We start from the raw sequence: 19594 nt of genomic DNA, 5'->3' as shown, positions 1-19594 counted from the left end.
TTGCTATGTGGTTGCTAGGGTGTTCTGGGTGGTTGCTTACTGGTTATGATCAAAAGAATAAAACGTGAGTAGTTTTGACCTTACAAAACCTGTTGTTAGTGTTGTGGCTGGTTGCCAGGGCATTGCTATGCAGTTGCTAAGGTGTTCTGAATGGGTTTTTACAAGTTATGTGGTTGCTAATGGGTTTTGTGCAGCAGCTTAATGGACCAAATAAAGAGCGTATTCCCAAGTCTGTGTGATATTCTGGTCTCTAAAACTGAATTGGGTCTCTTCAGCAATGTGTGTCTATATTTTTTTCCCATTTCATCACCAAGCACGAGAAAAAAACAATCAGTTAGAAAAATAATACAGTAGCACACCTCTTCTCAACAATCTGCATCGTCTGAGGTATCATTCACATCTGCAGCACAAATATGTGGGAAGGATCATGCGGCAAAGTTCAAAGCTCTAACTTTAGAAGTATGAGCTATAATAATATTGACGCTTGAGCGTAGGAGGCTCTGTGTCTGCGAGTACTTCATCCATTCACCACAGATCCGCCTGTTTAAAATGATCTGATTCAAAAGGCAGCTGTGCTTGAAACGATGTCAACATCATCACAGCATTTCTGGTCATGTCCCAGCCTGCTTCGATGTTGTTCGCTTTTGACAATCTTCTGTTCCAAGCCACCATTAACCCTCAGCAAATGGAGTGATCTTGAGCCATTATACCCAGTTTAAGACACATTCACAGAGAGAAGCGCTCTGAGCTCAGGGGACCTCTGACTGCCCAATGAGCAAATGTCGGTAGGTCTGATACTGAGACTCTCTCAGCTGGAGGAAATGGCTGTTTTTGTTACGGTGAGAACAGTGTAACATATAGTGTAATGTAATTATAAATGGAAGGTCATATTGTTATAATAGGCTTGAGTAAGTCAACAAATATAGGAACATAAATCATTTTTTTTTTTACAAATTCAGTTTCTTTATTTCTTTATTTTTTTCAAAAAGCATGTCAATTTAATTTAAGTCATGAAATATACACAATTTAACAACAATTTATTTCAATTTTAACATAAGAATTAATAAATAAAAAATAAAAATTAGGGCCCTATATAATCTGTTTTATTTTTTCCCCAAATTAAAAATTAAAATGTTTATTTTAATCATCAAAAAGCATGTTTAATCAATTTTAATTTGTAAAATGTTAACAATAATAAAGACCTATGAAACATTTTTATTATTTTATTATTTTATTCTCTGTTTGTCTCTTTTAATTTTCTGGATTTATAATTAAAGAACAGACTAAAACATAACTTTATTAATATTTTAAAATGTAATTAAATTAAAACTTAATTACTTTTTTTTTTAGCAAAAGTGATGCACAAAAAAGATTTCCTGTTAAAATTAAAATGTGGAAGAAAAATAGTTTGATATTCTTCAAAAATCTTTTAAAAATAAAAATTTTATAGTGACATTATAGCATTATTTCCAGCTATTAAACTGTCAATACAAAAATGATTAATAAAATATTACATTTATATTATCTTAAATAAAAATAAAAATAAAATATATATATATATATATATATATATATATATATATATATATATATATATATATATATATATATATATATAAAATATTTTTAAAAAATGAAATTAAGTAAAACATGAATTATATTATTACTGAATACGTTAATGAAAATACAGTATTATTTCTGGCACGGAATGCCTTCTCTGTACTATTGCTGGAATGTCAACGAACATTCAGTCCAAAACAAACCAAAAACAAAGCTCAAACAACACAAGAGATCTGCTGCATAAATAACACAGCAAGCACAAACATATGCTGAAACACAAATTTATTACTGCTGCTCTCGAAGTCTATGGAGGTGCTAAATACTGAAAGACTGAGGGAGAAATAGTAATTCACACATTCACACTAACATAACATATACCAACACATAAATACACATTCAGCAGCACCATCAAATGAAGAACTCAGGAGAGTGTCAGTAGGTATCATTACACAAGCGGAAGAGAAGCCCACCCACTCTATCTGACCCTGATGGCTTCTGGCTGGCCGGACCGCCAAGAGTATTTCATCTCCTCAGCTTCCTTTCAACACCTCCATGCAGCCTTCCAGAATCCACAAATCCACTGAGCCTTCAGAGATTAAGTCTTTTGAGATGATCTTACCAATTACAAGGAGGAAAAAGTCTTTAAAAGAGAACTAAAGACCTTTGAGGCTCTTGACACTGACAGAGGGCCTGATCTTTAAAATGGACCATTTGTCACATAACGCCTCAAACTCCTGAAATTTCACAAGACTCAACACGTTCTCCAAGCCTCCAAGATCTTTCTGTTACAGTATAGAGCATATTTTTGAATATTTCTACAAGAATTAACACTGAAAACTAATTGTGCCAATGTCTAAATGGTCAGATTAAAAAGTGAAACAAACAAAATAAATCTATTATAAGGCGATAAGATCACATTGCACACGGACCACAGTGTTGGTGGCTCTTCCTTGGTGAAATATGATCATGTAGGAGATGCCGAGCAGCTTCTAATTGGCAGGTGGTGTGAGCTGAGTGGGGATAAACATCCATGCTCAGACGCTTCCTAATCTGATTAAGGTAAACAGCTCATCCAATGATACCTGGCAGAGTTAAGACGTATTAGAGCAAAGCTGGCCAGTCTGGCGGCAACGCAACACTAAAGCATCAAGCACTACAGTGCATTTAATTCAATTCAATCTCATCCCATGAGGGCATGAGGCTCTAGCCTCGGGATAGCCTTCAAGTGCCGGGGAAACTCTTCCTTCTGAACTTGGTACATCGTGTACCAAAAGGCTATTTATAGAGAGCAGAGCATGGTGGGAGAAGCCAGAGACGTCCTTATAGAATGTCTCCTCGATGTGGAAATATGTCACTCACCTAAATTAATCATAGACATCCATATGAATGTGTATGACTGTAGTGTTGATGCTTTAAAGAAGAATTTAAGATTTAATATTTGTGAAAAAAAAAAAAAAAAAAACACTATGCATATAAAAAGTAAAGACATTTATAATTTTAACAAAAAATTCTGTTTCATAAAAAATACATAAGAAATCTGAAAAATAATGCATCACAGTTTCCATAAAAATACTGAGCAGCACAATTGTTTTTAACATTGATAATACGAAGAAATGTTACTTGAGCATCAAATCAGCATTTTAGAATGATTTCTGATTTGCCATCACAGAAATACAATATATTCAAATAGAAAAGGTTTGTTTTAATTTATAATAACATTTCACAATATTGCTCCTTTTACTGCATTTTTGATCAAATAAATGCAGCCTTGGTGGGCATAGGAAATTTATATATAAGAGTAGGGATGTGTGATTTTGATCACAGGCTGATATTAAGAGTTTTATTTCATTTATTAGCACTGTTTTTTGCTGAAAATTTGATTGTGCATGATAATTTCCCATATTTTCACATTTGAATTACCCTTGCCATCATCTAAACCTCATTTAAAGTTAATCTTAAAAAACAATATTACTTAAATGAATAATACTGTTAAATGTCCATTTTAGCTAAATTCAAAATGAATTTTCATTTTCCATACTGTACATTATCAATTGTGGCATTTAAAATCAGTAATTTTTTTAAACAGAATTTTAACATCGGTGCATCCATAAGAAAAAAATCTATGTGTCCTCATCATGATCTATCATGACCCTTTGCTAAGTTTGCAAAAATTGCTCCCTCACACTGTGAAGCCTGCATAAAGCTAACAAACCATAATGTAACCAAACAGACTGGACGCCAACCAAAGATGTATGATACAGGGACTGTTTTTACAGTTGGTTGGATAATAGTGTTTCATACTGATTGTATGATGCTATTAGTTTGTGCTTCCTGACATTAGCTGGCCAATTCCCTAGTGCTTATTCTACATGAGTTTTTGTGGACAGACAAAACAAAGCCTCATGCCTTGCAAACAAACATAATGTGTACTCTAATCAACCAGAATTATGAGCACATATTTGTAATTTTCTGCTCACTCAGAGACCAAAAAAGGCCTCCAGACGGTATGCCCGACCACATTTGGTATGCAAGGCTAAGACTGCAACAAGAATGCAAAATGAGAGAGTACTCCCAAATAAAGTGACAAGGAGATGGCCTAACCTTGACTGACCATTTTTCTTAGAGACTTAAGGGTAAAAAGCCTTATCATGACCTCATCCATCATGTGCGTCTACAACCGGATTCGCTTTATCACCTGTGACGGCGTTAGTCCCGAATCCCTCAGCAACGAGATTCCAATGCCAACTTCATTAAACTCTATCCATTATGCATAAAGGTGCAATCTATAAGCACCAACACCAGCGCCACACTTAAAACACGACATGAATTTGTCAGACGCTTCTTTGCTTACAATGAAACCGATAGGTTTCTGAAAATAGCCCCATCTGGCTTTGAAATATTCAGCGAGTGTGGCCAGCATCCAAGGCCACTGGGTTAGGGAAGCTTTACACCATATGAGGGGACCGGTGCGCAAAGCTTCATTTTGGAAAGGGGAGGTTGCGTTTCTGCATGACAAACCTCAAAAGCTATGCTTCATTATCCTTTTTAGCTGTAGCTAGGAGACAGAGGCATCTTTTAATGAGATTCTTTAAATGTAATCCCATACAAAGCTCTGAATATCAAAGGCTGCAATGGCGATGGGAATTCCTGGCCATATTGTTGCATCGAGCAAATTTGTTTTAAGTGTTGTTACATTTATCTATTTTATATGAAAGGTCACAGTGCATAACCCCTCTGAATGGACTTCAATTCAGAAAAAGAGAAATGGAGAAAAAGCAATGTAAAGCTTATAATTTAAGAAATAAACGCACTTACATTAATTCTTCTGTTAAACTTGTGTAATAGTCAACGCTATCTCACGACCAATTTTTATGTATTTTAAAAGGTGGCGAATTCGTACGACCTCACTCATACGATTTAGTACGATCTGTCTACGCTCCAGTGATGGGTAGGTTTAGGGGCGGGGTTAGGTGTAGGTCATTCGTACAAATTCATACGAATTGTGCAACTCGTAAAATATGTCCAATTTAGCAAAAATTGTATGAATTGAGTGAGGTCGTACGAATTAGCCACCTTGTAAAATATGCACGAATTGCCGTGAGATCGGGCTGGTATTCGTTGTGCTGGGAAGTTTAAATTATCCATTTTTGTAGTTTGTTTTATGTCGGTGCAATTCTGGTCACGATTTGGCTTCCTGAGACAAATTTTGCAAATCCTAATAGATTCCTCTGATCCTAGGCCAAAATCTATAGTCTTTGATCACTAGTTTGACACGTTTGCTGACAGACGATTAATGACCACTGCAATCAAATTTTACCTCCGATGAAATTCTGCCAGTGTCAGTTTTAAGGATTCTCCTACGACAACAGTCCAATCAAGAAACCAACAGGAACACAGAACCTGATGACATAATGACACCACTTGCTCCACACACATCTTTTTTTTTTTCCCTCGATTTTTAATTACTTTTTAAGACATGCCATGATCAAAATTAATTCTAGAGACTGGTTTTGTTTTCTAGCCACCATGATAATTCAATATGAGGTGACTCACCGTCACCAAACGTATCACGGATTCATGATGCAAAACTCCGGACAAGTCTTCTTGCATATGTCCATTTCTAACAAATCTAGACTTTTAATGTTTACAGATTTGCCATATTCACTTCCAGTGTAATTATCTCACTTCAACCCAAATTTACACTTTTTTAAGAAATGAAAGGACACGTTGAAATTATTTTGTGTTTCTGATTATGCTTAACTTGTATTGAACCTAGAATATTCCCTATTTTCAATCATCAATCACCCAAAATCTGTTCATAAGAGATGGCAGCTATGGCTTGATTTGCAAGTGTGTGCTTTCCTGCTCGTGAAACATGGACGTGCGTAAATTAAGATGAATTCAGGAACCCTGCTTTACCACTTCATCACAAAAACAAAATACGCCTGGCCGAGAAACAGAGCAATGCATTTAATCTCTAGAGCAAAGCATGGGAAACCAACATTTTTACTGCAAGATACCAGATCTTAGAATTCAAGCTTAGCGGCATCCTGTCTCATCTTAAATCAAAGAGTATGTTAACTGCTCGTGAAGATATTGATATCACGACATGAGGGATTGCTCTGCCATGTGATCCTCTCTGGCAGACTTCTCATAGTGGAGGCATCCTCAGCCAACTGATCCAACTTCATTGCAGGGAAGCAGAGAGAGGTCGCTTTACATCCCAAAACCAGACCCCGTCCTTCTGCTCGTCTCTCTTCTAGTAAGACCCCCAACATGTGGACAACCATCTGTTTGTGCTCTAAGTGGCTGTAAAATGTTTATATTGTGTCGTTATCCTCAGAAAAGCAGCCGAAAGCCTCATGAAAATTATTTGCAAGATTTATTTACTCACATTAATTCGTTTTGGGCTAATCTCATAACTTCATCTCACATTAGTGCACGTTGTGTTGACTTAAGCAGGCACTAGACCTCCATGGGGCTAAATGCTGTCTTGAGAACTAGCTAAACGAAGAAGCAATTATAAAAAGCCACTGATAACTGTATAAGTAGTAGTTTGTTTTCCGCGTGATCTATGGAAGTGCTCTGGAATTCAATTAGAATTTGATGCCACATTGTTTCAATCAACTAACACACCGGAAAAACCAGGGGTTTAACTACATTAGTTTTCAGATGGTGACCACAACAACTCAAAACGTGTCAAGAGCACTTGGGAAAAGTGCCAGGCTGGAGGAGATATTGATTTGCTGGGCAAACTCACTAAACTTTATTGAGTAAAATAAATCTTAATTTAGAAGTGCTGCAAAATTCAAAGAGAAAATCAACTGAGACCAAGTCTTCTTAAGTGAACAACTGTGTGTTAGTAATAAATTAATCCATCAAGATGTTTATAACCTCAAACCATTGTTTCAGGCTAAAATATGAGTCATCTATCCATAACATGGCTTTCTCCAGTGAAAAATTCATCTGGTCTGAATCTGCACAGATCAAGCACCATTTACAAGCAAAAACAGTCCAAAACAAGTCCTAGACAAATATGTCGGTGGATTCTGATGTGAGAGGACAACAGGGGATGGTCTTTTTCACTGGTGGAAGCAAACTGGTATTTCGGCCAGAAACAATGGTTTAAAATTAAAAATGCTTTAATGATGGATTACAGTAAAACACTGTTTACATCATTAAATGTTTAGCAGCAGTTAAACTGATTCTTTCATTCACAGTAAGAGAGAAAACCATCAACACTTCTGACCAATACAATAATGCATGATTTGACATGCAGGAAAATACATCCATAATCATGATAAAGATACTTCCTCAGGAGTGACCATACAGCTCTATACAGTACATATCTGAACAGAAAACAAGCTTAGCACAGAAAAAAAAAAATGGCAAAGCCAGTTTTACAATGTTTTGAGTTCAGGTTCAGTGGAATTAAATCATTTGATCTACTTAACAGGGCTCTAGCACAAGCATTAAGATTGTTTGCTCTGATGCTTAGGAAAATAACTGTGATCAAGTACAGTGCATTCATGTCAAACAGATTGCTGCTTAATACCATGAAAAGAAGGCAGCAGGCTGGAAATACTTGTTTTGATATTCTCAGTCAGGAGCTGCCAAACATGTACTACAAAAATCAATCAATTTCATATTCAATATTTTAGTCTTGATTTTCAATAAAAATATGAAGACATGAAGCAAAATCATGCAATGTAAGAATATATATATATATATAAATAACGTACACACACACACAAAACAATACTAAAACATAACAATAGTAGTAATAATAATTAGATAAGCTAGAACATTTCGCGTTTTTATTATTTAAAAAAAAAAAAACCATTAGTCTTTAAAATCCTATGGATTATTAAAATCTTAAGAGCATCAGCAGCAAAGCCGCAGTGATTCCGCTGTCAAAACAAAAACATCCAACATTAAGTCAAATAAACAGCGGCCATTCGCCTTACCTTTTTCTTGACAAGAAAGGATCTCTTCCTCCTTTGGATTTGCTACCTGGGTAATGATGGACGTGTTGTCCATGGAAACGGGATTTTATTCCTCCTCAGTCACTTATGTTTTGATAATTTTCAGCTAGCCTGATGCTAGCGAGCTAGCGGTGTGAGTCCAGATGGCAGACGCACCATACACCGCACACGATCTTTCACCACCGCATCTAAATAAACATACAACACACACTTCACGATCATACAGCGAGCAGTGCGACACGAGATACTCCTGTCAGATGGCGGGAATCGGCGACATCTCAGCCCTTGTGTGATTTGAGGTCTATAGAGATCATTGACAGAGTGTGTATTAACAAAGAGTCTGATCTGCAGCCGCGCTTTCTCTCCCCTTGTGCGTGTGCGCGTGTGTGTGTGTGTGTGTGTGTGTGTGTGAGTGTGAGTGGGCGCGCGCGTGCACACACACACACACACACCACGCGATGTGACCGTGTGAAACTACCCTTTACAAAAATGTACCTGGTAACCATAGTTACTGCAGTTACTTTTACTTGATATCAGCGACACTGTCATAAAAAGTAGGGAAAAAGTTAAATGAAATTAAATAGTATGATTCTATAATAAATTCATTATGATAATTTGGCAGAAAAAAAACAAACAAACAAAAAAAAAACCACGTACATCTAAGTACTTTACAAAAATGTAGGCAAGCATTATATAAACATTTTAAATAAATAAATGTACTATTTATTTAATCCAATTTTATTTTAATTATTAATTTATTATAATTTTAACGTAACATATGCAATGTATGCCCTGCAAAAATAATCTTTTAAATACTTTTTCGTCGTTTTCTAAAACAAAAAACGCACTGTATATATTAAATTATTTCTTGCAAAAGTGTAAAAATATGTTTCTTTAAAACAACTTAAATGTAAGACATTAAGACGTTGTTGCACACTTAAAACAAGAAAAAAATAACAAATCTAATGCTTGCTAAATCAGAAACTTACTTTGTTGTTTTCTTACTCGTTAAATAAAGTAAAGTTTAAGTAACAGCTTGAATACAGCATAACTCACATTCATAAAGTCATTTCAAACAACCAGGAATCCTAGCCTATAAAACCATCAGACTTAAAGAATCTAAAAAAGTGGACTGATGCTGAAAACGATATAATCAATAGCACATTAAGTAGGCATCTATGGTTTAAAAGGGAAATGATTTTGCTGAGATACTAAGAGAAATTGCAGTGATTTCAGAAATGTTTTAATGACAGAGAGAGGTGGGAGGGTTACTGAATATTTTATGAAGGTGGGTGTTTGATCTTAATGTTTAATAAGGAAGCCGGTGTGATGCAACCATCACTTCAACTAGTTTTACAGCCTATTTAAATACCTTATCACATTTTTTTTACTTTCTCTGCTCACTTTTTAAAATAATAATACATATTATACATTATAAATAATGTAGGCCTAAATATAAATAATGCCAACAGACCGTTAAAAGATATATATTGTGCTTGCTAGTCGATGCTGTTGAGTTGCTAAATTAATTGTGGGATTTAAAAAAAAAAAAAAAAAAATCTGTTAAATTTTTACTCATAATAAAACATTCAAAAATACAGAATACTCCTCTGTCCAAATTTGAAATAAAAATAGGTTAATAATGGCATATAACTAATAAATGACATTTATATAAATGATATGGAAATTATAGTGTTTACTTTGCAGCGAATGACTTTAGAATAAATAAACTGATAGATTAACTATTTAGCCTATTGTTATTCCACAGTTGCTAAATATGAGGCACTATTTAAATGTGTGCTTATACTGACATCTTGTGGTCGAACAGTGAAGTGTTAATTGAGTAATTACCACTGATCTACAATAGAGAATGCTAATGTCAATGATAATCACTGATTTTACTTAGAGTACACATTTACTTTGATTTATTGTTGGGAAGCGTACATCATTAACATTTGTTTCATTATTACATTACATATAGAGAGAGAAAGAGTATGTTTCCACAGGTGGTTTGTCCAGCCCACTCACCTGTGTGTAGCACACTCAGAATTGCACAGTGTTTTTCTTGAAACATGGAGTGTTTATAAAAAAGTGTCTGGTGCGTATGGAGAGGAAAGAGTGTGTTTTTCCACGGGTGTTTTGTATAGCCCACTCACCTGTGTGTAGCACAGTCAGAATTGCATAATGTTTTGAGGTTTCCAACAGTTTTCTAGTGGTGCGTGTGGTGTTGTGGGAGGTGGGGGTTCAGGAGCTAGAGTTATGGATGAGGTTTCAGAAGGGGTGAGGTGATTGGAATTGAGGGCTCTCACAGCCTGGGGAAGAAGCTGTTGAGCAGTCTGGCAGAGCGGGCTCTGATGCTCCGGTACCATCTTCCTGATGGCAAGAGCTGGAAGAGACTGTGGGAGGGATGGGTGGGGTCTTTCACGATACTGGTAGCTTTACTGGAGCATCGTGCAAGGAAAATGTCCAGGATGGAGGGGAGAGGGGCACCGATGATCTTTGCAGCTGTGTTCACTGTCCGCTGTAGGGTCTTGCGGTCAGCAGCACTGCAGTTCCTGTACCAGACAGTGACGCAGCTGGTCAGCACACTCTCAATTGTTCCCCTATAGAATGTGGTGAGGATGGGTGGAGGGAGACTTGCTCTTTTAAGTTGGCGCAGGAAGTGGAGCCGCTGTTGCGCCTTCTTGGAGAGTGATGTAGTGTTGGTGGTCCAGGTGAGGTCTTCTGTTATGTGCACCCCCAGGAATTTAGTGCTGCTGACTCTCTCCACAGTTGAGCTGTCGATGGTCAGTGGGGGGTGGTCAACAGAGTTCCTCCTGAAGTCCATCACAACCTCCTTTGTCTTACTCACATTGAGGGACAGGCTGTTTGCACTACACCATTCAACTAGATGTGCCACTTCCTCTCTGTAGGGTGTTTCATCATTTTTGCTGATGAGACCTACTACAGTTGTGTCATCAGCAAACTTGATGATGTGGTTGGAGCTGAACTTAGCAGTGCAGTCGTGGGTCAGCAGCGAGAATAGCAGCGGGCTGAGCACACAGCCTTGTGGGGCACCTGTGCTCAGTGTGGTAGTGCTCGAGGTGTTGTGGCCGACACGGACTGACTGAGGTCTTCCGGTTAGAAAGTCCAGGATCCAATTACAGAGGGAGGCATTAAGGCCCAGCAGGTTTAGTTTGTTGATGAGCTGTTGTGGGATTATTGTGTTGAATGCTGAGCTGAAGTCAATGAACAGCATTCTAACATAAGAGTCTTTATTTTCTAAGTGGGTAAGAGCCAGGTGGAGGGTGGAGGAAATGGTATCGTCCGTGGAACGGTTTGGACGGTATGCAAACTGTAGCGGGTCAAGTCTGTTGGGGAGTTTTGATTTGATATGGTGCATGACTAACCTCTCAAAGCACTTCATCATGATTGGGGTCAGTGCTATGGGACAATAGTAATTCAGGCAGGACACAGGTGACTTCTTTGGTACTGGGGTGATGGTGGTGGACTTAAAACATGTGGGGACAACTGCTTGGCTTAGCGAGATGTTAAAGATGTCTGTTAAGACATCTGCCAGCTGTTCAGCACAGTCTCTCAGTACGCGGCCTGGTATGTTGTCGGGACCTGCAGCCTTGCGTGGGTTAACCCTAGATAGGGTCTTCCTTAGAAGAAGGCCCAAATCCACTGTTATAGTTTCAGAACAGTGGAATGATTATTTTCTTGTTTTGAAGTTATACTGCGTAGCTATATTAAAAATTAATAATAATAATTTAAAAAAGGTTTCATTTATTGTAATATATGATATGTATTGTAATTTATGATTATGTATTATACATAGTTATACAGTCTTTCTTTCTATTTAAAATTAATTGTTACATATTAAAAGCATTAGTATTATTTATTTACTTATCATTCGTTCATTCATTCATTTACAAGGTGGAATTCAATAACTCATTAATAATGAATAAATAATTTTATAATTATTAACTATTTTTTTTCATGTGAGGTAAATGTTTATTTATTTACCCACCCACCCACCGAATATGTGGACTTCAATAAATCAGTATGAAAACATTAAAATACTTTAGAATATTTAATAATACAAGAAGCACTAAGTTCTTTATTATTATTTCGCTCCTTTTATTTCGATTTTTTGACAATTGTAGTAAAACAGAGAGATCGTGACGAATCTGTCAGTTTTCAATTCAAATCCATTCCAAAACATGGCGAAAGTACCGAAATGAATCCCCGAAGTCACTTACTCATTTCTAGGGATTTCATCATTCAGTTCCGCGGTGTGGTTGCTCCTCCTCTCGGTCCATGCTGTCTCTGCGGAGCGCAACATCAGCACTCCTCCTCAGGACCGGTACACAGATCGCCACCGTCCGCGCGGTTCCGAGGGTCCGATCCAGTCCCATACGCCTGTGTGGTTCCCCTCCGATCAGAGCGCTCTCCCTGTCGGGCTGTTTGTGGAAGAAGAAGAAGAGAAGCGAGTGGCTGGAGATGACAGAAGTACAGAATATGGATGGCAGTATCGAAGAGGTTCTGGCTCCATTGAGGCTAGCAGTGAAGGAGCAGGTAACACGATTATGAAAGACAATAACAAGCATATATAATGTGCCGCAGTATTATTTCACAGAGCCATGCATTGCATTAAAACACCTATTTGGTTTGTATACGAAGTAGAGCCGTGATTTAGTTATCAAAATGTGTCTCTTTAAATTATGCAAAACTGTTTAAATGGTTTGTTATGGAAAACTACATAATGCATTTTGGCTACAGTGATGTTTTTAGTAAATATGGCAGGGTGGTGGCTTTATAACGAGTTTATACCGCTGGATGATTCAGTCTGTCAGTGCCACGTTTGATGTGAGTCGTTCAGACATAACATACAGTACAGAAACCAATGGAGACCGAGGGTGGAGGAAATCACAGTTAAAACGAAACTCGTCTCGTTTCTGGGAAATGTTGATGAGTGCATTTGTAAACTAAACTAAACATAGCATTTTGTGTTGTGTATTTTTCCATAGGGGGATCTTGTGCGTAAACTGAAGGCAGAAAACGTTCCTGAAGTAGATGTCAATAAGGCCGTAGCAGAACTGAAAGCTCGCAAGAGAATCCTTGAGGCCAAGGTGAGAAATGTTATCATGTCATTTATGTTACATGGAGATGCAGTTAAAGATGAAATGTGTCTTTTTAATGTTAAATACTTTCTCTTGTCTCAGTATAGTATGTATAAACAACTATAAAGTGCAACAGTGCCCACCTACTTTTCAAGGAGTAGCCTATTTCCATTCGAATTTCTCATAGGGATTTTTAAAAGGTCTTTGTTAAAGCTTTATGAGCTATAAACCAAGCCAACCAGCTAAGAGAGAAATCACAACATTACAAACTTTGATTTGAATAAAAAAAAATCAGACACAATGAAAATCAAGCTTCAAAGATGTGTATCATATATAGAAACAATTTATTTTATATATGTATGCACAACAAAAATAAGTTTAATTGATGTGGGCACAGTAGATCTTTATAGGTTTATGAGTTGTGGAAAAAATTAATGGGATTTTAACCTCCTGAACTGACTACACTCTATAGGTCTGCCAACTTTTATATTAGTTCAACCAATGGTGTGTGTTTGGAGGCGGGACTGTTTGTTTGACCAACTAGTTATGGGAGGCGGGAGTATTCTGGAAACCTGTTTGAAAACAGATATTATTTTTTACAGTTCTGTTTGATTATGCTAGTAGTGCAAACACATTAAACACTTTTTAAATACCAGAGGACTGGTAGCTTGAATAAGTAACTTTTAGTAAATTAAGTTTTGTATGTCCTATCATAATGATTTACATAATCCATTTGACTTTTTTTTTTTTTCCATTTTGCAGGAGCTTGCCTTACAGCCCAAAGATGACATTGTGGACCGAACCAAGATGGAAGACACTCTAAAAAGACGTTTCTTTTACGATCAGGCATTTGCTATCTATGGCGGTGAGTGTTTTTGGTGTTAGTTATTTTTCATATAAATATTTTAATAGCTTCATTTTGCCTTCATTCTGAATTTGAATGGTTAGTCTTAACAAAATTGTTCTGAACAACTACTCATAAAAGGGGTCATCGGATGCTAAATTCACTTTTACATGTTGTTTGAACATAGATGTGTATTTGCAGTGTGTGTACACATCTACCCTATAATGACAAAAATCCACCCAGTGGTTTTTATTTAATCCCTAAAAATAATATCCCCTTTTTCACATCAGGCCGTTCTCAGCTTCTTGTCTTTGTGACGTCACACGGACGAAGGCCACTCCCACGCTAGTTGATTGACGGTACCGTCTTACCTTAAACCCGCCCTGAGTTAGCTGTAACGGTCCGACCGCACATTGTTTCACCGCCGAAGCAGATGTAGAAAAGAATGGCTCAATAGCGATTGAGGTGTTTTGTTGTTGGAAGTAATAATGAACATAGCAGTCGTCATTTACTCCTGACATCTGAGCCTCTGAAGATGCAGTGGATTAATTTTGTTTGTGAAGGGAATGCACCCCCGATCTACCTAAATGAGTTTGTTCGTGCGAATCATTCATGATCCAACTTCACTTACAGGAGAAGTGATTATAAGTTTTTTTTTTTTTTTTATGAATCTTTGCAATTGCTATTCCTAAAAATGTCCTAATTAACAAGTTTCGCGGCTAAAGTAAAAGTCTCTCAGAGCACAGTTCGTCACCCCACAGAAGAGAGGGGCAGGGTCAGCAGAGCTCATTAGCATTTAAAGGAACATGCAAAAAAGGGGTTGATTTCTGCAGAGCTGATTTTGACAAGGTAAAAGTTCGTTTTTTTTACACTACCATTGAGAAATTTTAACCAAAGTATGTTATAGACTTTTCATTAAGACCCTAAAGAATTATAGCAACTTGTGAAAAATGGGCATCCGATGACCTCTTAAAAGTAATTAAGGTTGGCTTGTGCAACTAATAGTATGCTTTGTTTGTGTGTGTGGAAAAAGGTGTGAGTGGGCTGTATGACTTTGGGCCGGTCGGATGTGCTCTGAAGAACAACATTCTCCAGGTCTGGAGGCAGCACTTCATCCAGGAGGAGCAGATTCTGGAGATCGACTGCACCATGCTTACACCAGAACCCGTTCTGAAGTGAGCATGCATCTGGCTATTCTCTATTGAATCTCTTTGTAATTTCTGGAACTCTTACTCAGTGCTTTTGTTGCGTTTCAGGACATCAGGGCATGTGGATAAGTTTGCAGACTACATGGTCAAGGATGTCAAGAACGGAGAGTGTTTCCGTGCTGACCACCTCCTTAAAGGTTTGGCATGGTTTCTTATAATAAGAACCTCACCATTTGACTGCATTGAGGCACACTCTGATGTGACTCCATGGATGCTGTAGATGTTCAGGAGTAAAAGAAAACAATGGGATCTGTAAGAATCACAAAGGCTTTATTAGGCGTCCAACCAGACTCCATGATTCGTTAGACCACCAACGTGACTGAAATGAATAAGTTCTTTATTTAAGCTAAATCTAGACTGCTTAAAGCTGCCAAAATTAACTTGTTTGCAAAAAACAGACTGAAAATATTGATGACTCATCTTACACTCAAGAAGCATATACAATATTTTTGTCTAGTAAAATGCTCTAGAATGATGATAATAATGCCCTTCCTTCTAATACCACCCAGTTCAAGGTGGTGAAAAATAAAGTCTATTAGCTTAAAAAGAAATTTAATAGAAAAAAGTTATTATTTAAAGATGTTTTATGTTAATACAGTAATAGCAGTATATAACATGTATACAGTAATAAATAATAAAATGCTTGCAATGTCTTTGTTTATTAGCTCATCTTCAGAAGTTAATGAGTGACAAAAAATGTGCAGCAGAAAAGAAAACCGAGATGGAGGGTGTCATCACTCAGGTATGTCTCACTGATGCAATGCTAAATTTATAACTATCTTTTATAAGCTGAATTTGGTGTGCGAAGGGAGTATTTAAAGCAGTAAAGACCATACACACCAAGAACAATATCTATAAAACAAAGCTATTTTTATAATCGTTGATTACAATACAGAAACAATATTTTTTTTCAGGTGATGAACAATAAAAACATTGATAGGCAAAAGAATTCACGTTATTTTAATAAGCTTGAGCATCTGAAGTTGCAGATGACAGAACTGAAGCATTATCCATTGTTGTGGACACTAAAATAGTTATAGTTGTCGTTTTTGGTGTGAGCAGGCATTTACGGAGTAGTAATGGGTTTATTCTGCTTTTTTTCAGATGGATAACTACACTCAGCAGGAGTTGGCAGATTTGTTTGTGCAATACAATGTCAAGTCTCCCAGTACAGGAAATGATCTCACACCTCCCATCTCATTCAACCTGATGTTCCAGACCTCCATTGGGCCTGGGGGCAACATGCAAGGGTAAGGTCTGCTAAATGACTAAATGTAATGTAAATTGGGCACCACCAATAATTTAAAATATCCAAAGTAAGAAAAAGGATGCTTTACACTTGGGCCTATGTTATTTCCATAGCTATTTGAGGCCAGAAACTGCTCAGGGAATCTTCCTCAACTTCAAACGTCTTTTGGAGTTCAACCAGGGAAAGCTTCCATTTGCTGCTGCCCAGATCGGAAACTCCTTCAGGAATGAAATCTCTCCTCGCTCTGGCTTGATTCGTGTCAGGTGCAGATTATGATTTCCTTTTGAACATTTGGTTATTTGGATGTCACATACAAGTGTTCCCATTATGATTTTTAAAATGTACTGAAGTGAATATTTCTCCCCATAGAGAGTTTACAATGGCTGAGATCGAGCACTTTGTAGATCCGAATGAGAAGGTTCATTCCAAGTTCTCCAATGTTGCTGATCTGGAGATCATGCTTTACTCATCCAAAGCACAGACTAGTGGGCAATCTGCCCAGATTATGAGGCTGGGTGATGCAGTGGAGCAGGTCAGAGAAGATCTCATTTATGATGTATTGATTATAATTAACACTTCAGTTGTAGTAACAGACTTTTGTGTTGTGTAGGGCATCATCAACAACTCCGTCTTGGGCTACTTCATTGGAAGGATCTACCTTTATCTGATCAAAGTTGGTGTGGCGAAAGACAAGCTTCGTTTCCGTCAGCACATGGACAATGAGATGGCCCACTATGCCTGTGACTGCTGGGATGCTGAGACCAAAACCTCTTATGTACGTTCAGTGTTTGCTTGAGGACCTTCTAATTTCACTTAGTCCCACAGATTAGGTGTTCATTTGTGTGTTTCTTCATACTGTTTTCCAGGGGTGGATTGAGATCGTGGGGTGTGCTGATCGCTCATGTTATGATCTTTTGTGCCACGCACGGGCCACCAAAGTCCCTCTGGTTGCTGAGAAACCCTTAAAGGAACCCATATCCTTCAACGTTCTGCAGATCTTAATAACTTTTAATATAATAACTTAATAACAAAACATTTGAATGGGATCTGAACTCTCTCAGCACAGGATGTTAGTTCTCTTTGTCCTCAGTTACGTTCCTTAACTGCTTCACACAAAGTTGTAAATGTTGTCCAGTTCGAGCCAAGCAAAGGAGCCATCGGCAAAGCTTACAAGAAGGATGCCAAGTTTGCAATGGAGTACCTGGCCATCTGTGATGAATGCTATATCACAGAACAGGAGAAACTCCTCAACGAGAATGGGTGAGTATCATCAATAAGAGCATTCAAAATTTTTAATGCCAATGACCCCCAAATATGAAACAATATCATTTAGAGATCAAGAGTTTTAACCAATAGTCAGAGCTAAAATAGGCATTTTTCTCAGTCCATAGTGCCCACAAATCTTATTCTGTTCATTAATTGGTTTCCTCTCTCAATGCAGCGAGTTCACCATTGAGACTGAGGGCAAGACTTTCAAACTCACCAAGGACATGGTCAACGTCAAGAGGTTCCAGAAGACCCTGCATGGTAAGAAGCAGAAGCTACCATTTTAATGTCAACATAAGAATATGCAAGAGATTTGAACTGACTTCTCTTTCTCCACAGTTGAGGAGGTTGTTCCTAATGTAATCGAACCCTCCTTTGGCATCGGGAGAATCATGTACTCCATCTTTGAGCACACATTCCGTATCAGGGAGGGTGACGAACAAAGAACGGTAAATGCAGTATGCTGTAATATTCTGAATTAATAGTTTTATATGTTTGTCTTGCTTTATTTTTGAAGTTAACTTCTTTCTCTTCAGTATTTCAGCTTCCCTGCCACAGTTGCACCGTATAAATGCTCCGTCCTTCCATTGAGCCAAAATCAGGAATTTATGCCATTTGTTCGAGAATTATGTGAGTAGTACAACTCTACTTGTATTTATAAAAATAATACTATCCAAATAATAATGCGCGATTTATGCTTTCCTCTACAGCTGAAGCCCTGACCAGGAATGGTGTCTCCCACAAGGTGGATGATTCCTCAGGATCTATTGGCAGACGTTATGCCAGAACTGATGAGATTGGAGTGGCATTCGGTATCACCATTGATTTTGACACGGTTAATAAGACGCCCCACACGGCCACTCTGAGAGACCGTGACTCCATGAGGCAGATCAGGGCTGAGGTAAAGCAGTTATGTGTCTTCAATTCATTCACTGAGGCAGCATGTTGACTATTTTACTGAGATATATGTATATTTACAGGTTAGTGATTTGCCCGAAATCATTCGTGACTTGGCCAATGGTGCAATCACATGGGCAGAAGTGGAAAGCAAGTACCCGATCTTTGAAGGCCAGGAGACAAGCAAAAAGGAAACTGTGGAAGAGTAGACTGTCTGTCTGTTTGTCTATCTCATCTGCCTTTTCACTGGAGGCAGCCAATGGACACTTTTACATTTGCATTCATAGGATCAAAATTATGGCAATTATAATATACAGAGCAATCAATGTACACCAGATGCTCACACAACTGGAACCACTGTAATTAAGTACTCCTTTAAAATTCAAGGAAGCTCTGTAAGGACCTAAGGATGACTCGTTAGGTTACTGTACAAGTAAAAGGATTTCACCATTCCTGTCCATGGGTTGATAAATGAAGGTATAAATCACATGTATGGTCAAATAAATCAAGCCAGCACTTTCTGGACCTTTAACAGTGTGTTGTGTCAATTCTTTTGATTAATTATGTGTTCAGTGAAGGATGCACTGAATATGTTGGCCACATGGGGGTGTAACACCTGCCAGCTGATTTTACATGACTTCAAAAATTTTGACTCGAAGGGCCCTCTTGTCCAAGACAATATTCTAAGCCTCCCCAGTTCAGACTATTATAGGCTTGTTTTTAAATGTTTATGTTAACATAAACTGGGAGCATTGATATATTTATGAACTAATTATTTTTGTGAATTAAGTTTCAAGAACTGTGTTCTTTATTTTCTTTTTTAAAAAGAGTGGGGGGAGGGGTATTTAATTTATTATTACGTATTTTACGTAGAAAGGCTTAAATAGTATTTTCTTGTAAAATGCACTCCAACAATCTGTTTTATTTACAACAAATCATTTTTTTACAGTGTAATTTTTGTCATTTTGAGGCTGCCTTTG

At 37.5% G+C, this 19594-nt stretch overlaps 2 protein-coding genes across 3 annotated transcripts in view; one reads left to right on the top strand and one right to left on the bottom strand.

Annotated features, from left to right (window-relative positions):
* Positions 1-8492, bottom strand: part of ctdspla (CTD (carboxy-terminal domain, RNA polymerase II, polypeptide A) small phosphatase-like a) — a 43064-nt gene extending 34572 nt beyond the window's left edge. Inside the window, exon 1 of one of the 2 annotated variants that reach the window (XM_058764782.1) lies at positions 8028-8492. In XM_058764782.1, the coding sequence (XP_058620765.1) occupies positions 8028-8100 (73 nt within the window). In that variant the 5' untranslated portion in view covers positions 8101-8492. The remainder of the gene's footprint in view (positions 1-8027) is intronic. The other variant, XM_058764783.1, reaches the window with a different exon arrangement.
* Positions 8493-12347: 3855 nt separating this feature from the next.
* Positions 12348-19146, top strand: gars1 (glycyl-tRNA synthetase 1). The gene is made up of 17 exons (XM_058764762.1): positions 12348-12605; positions 13058-13159; positions 13913-14015; positions 15028-15169; positions 15251-15339; positions 15868-15944; positions 16307-16452; positions 16565-16714; positions 16821-16983; positions 17062-17226; positions 17318-17426; positions 17567-17711; positions 17893-17978; positions 18057-18166; positions 18254-18347; positions 18428-18618; positions 18698-19146. Exons 1-17 carry the CDS (start codon positions 12348-12350, stop codon positions 18821-18823), a joined length of 2256 nt encoding a protein of 751 aa, XP_058620745.1. The 3' UTR covers positions 18824-19146.
* The last annotated feature ends 448 nt before the right edge of the window (positions 19147-19594 follow it).

Source organism: Onychostoma macrolepis, chromosome 24 (assembly GCF_012432095.1).
Source record: "Onychostoma macrolepis isolate SWU-2019 chromosome 24, ASM1243209v1, whole genome shotgun sequence".
NCBI lineage: Eukaryota > Metazoa > Chordata > Actinopteri > Cypriniformes > Cyprinidae > Onychostoma > Onychostoma macrolepis.
The sequence above is the reverse complement of the archived record's forward strand: the minus strand, read 5'-3'. Positions and strand labels throughout refer to the sequence as shown.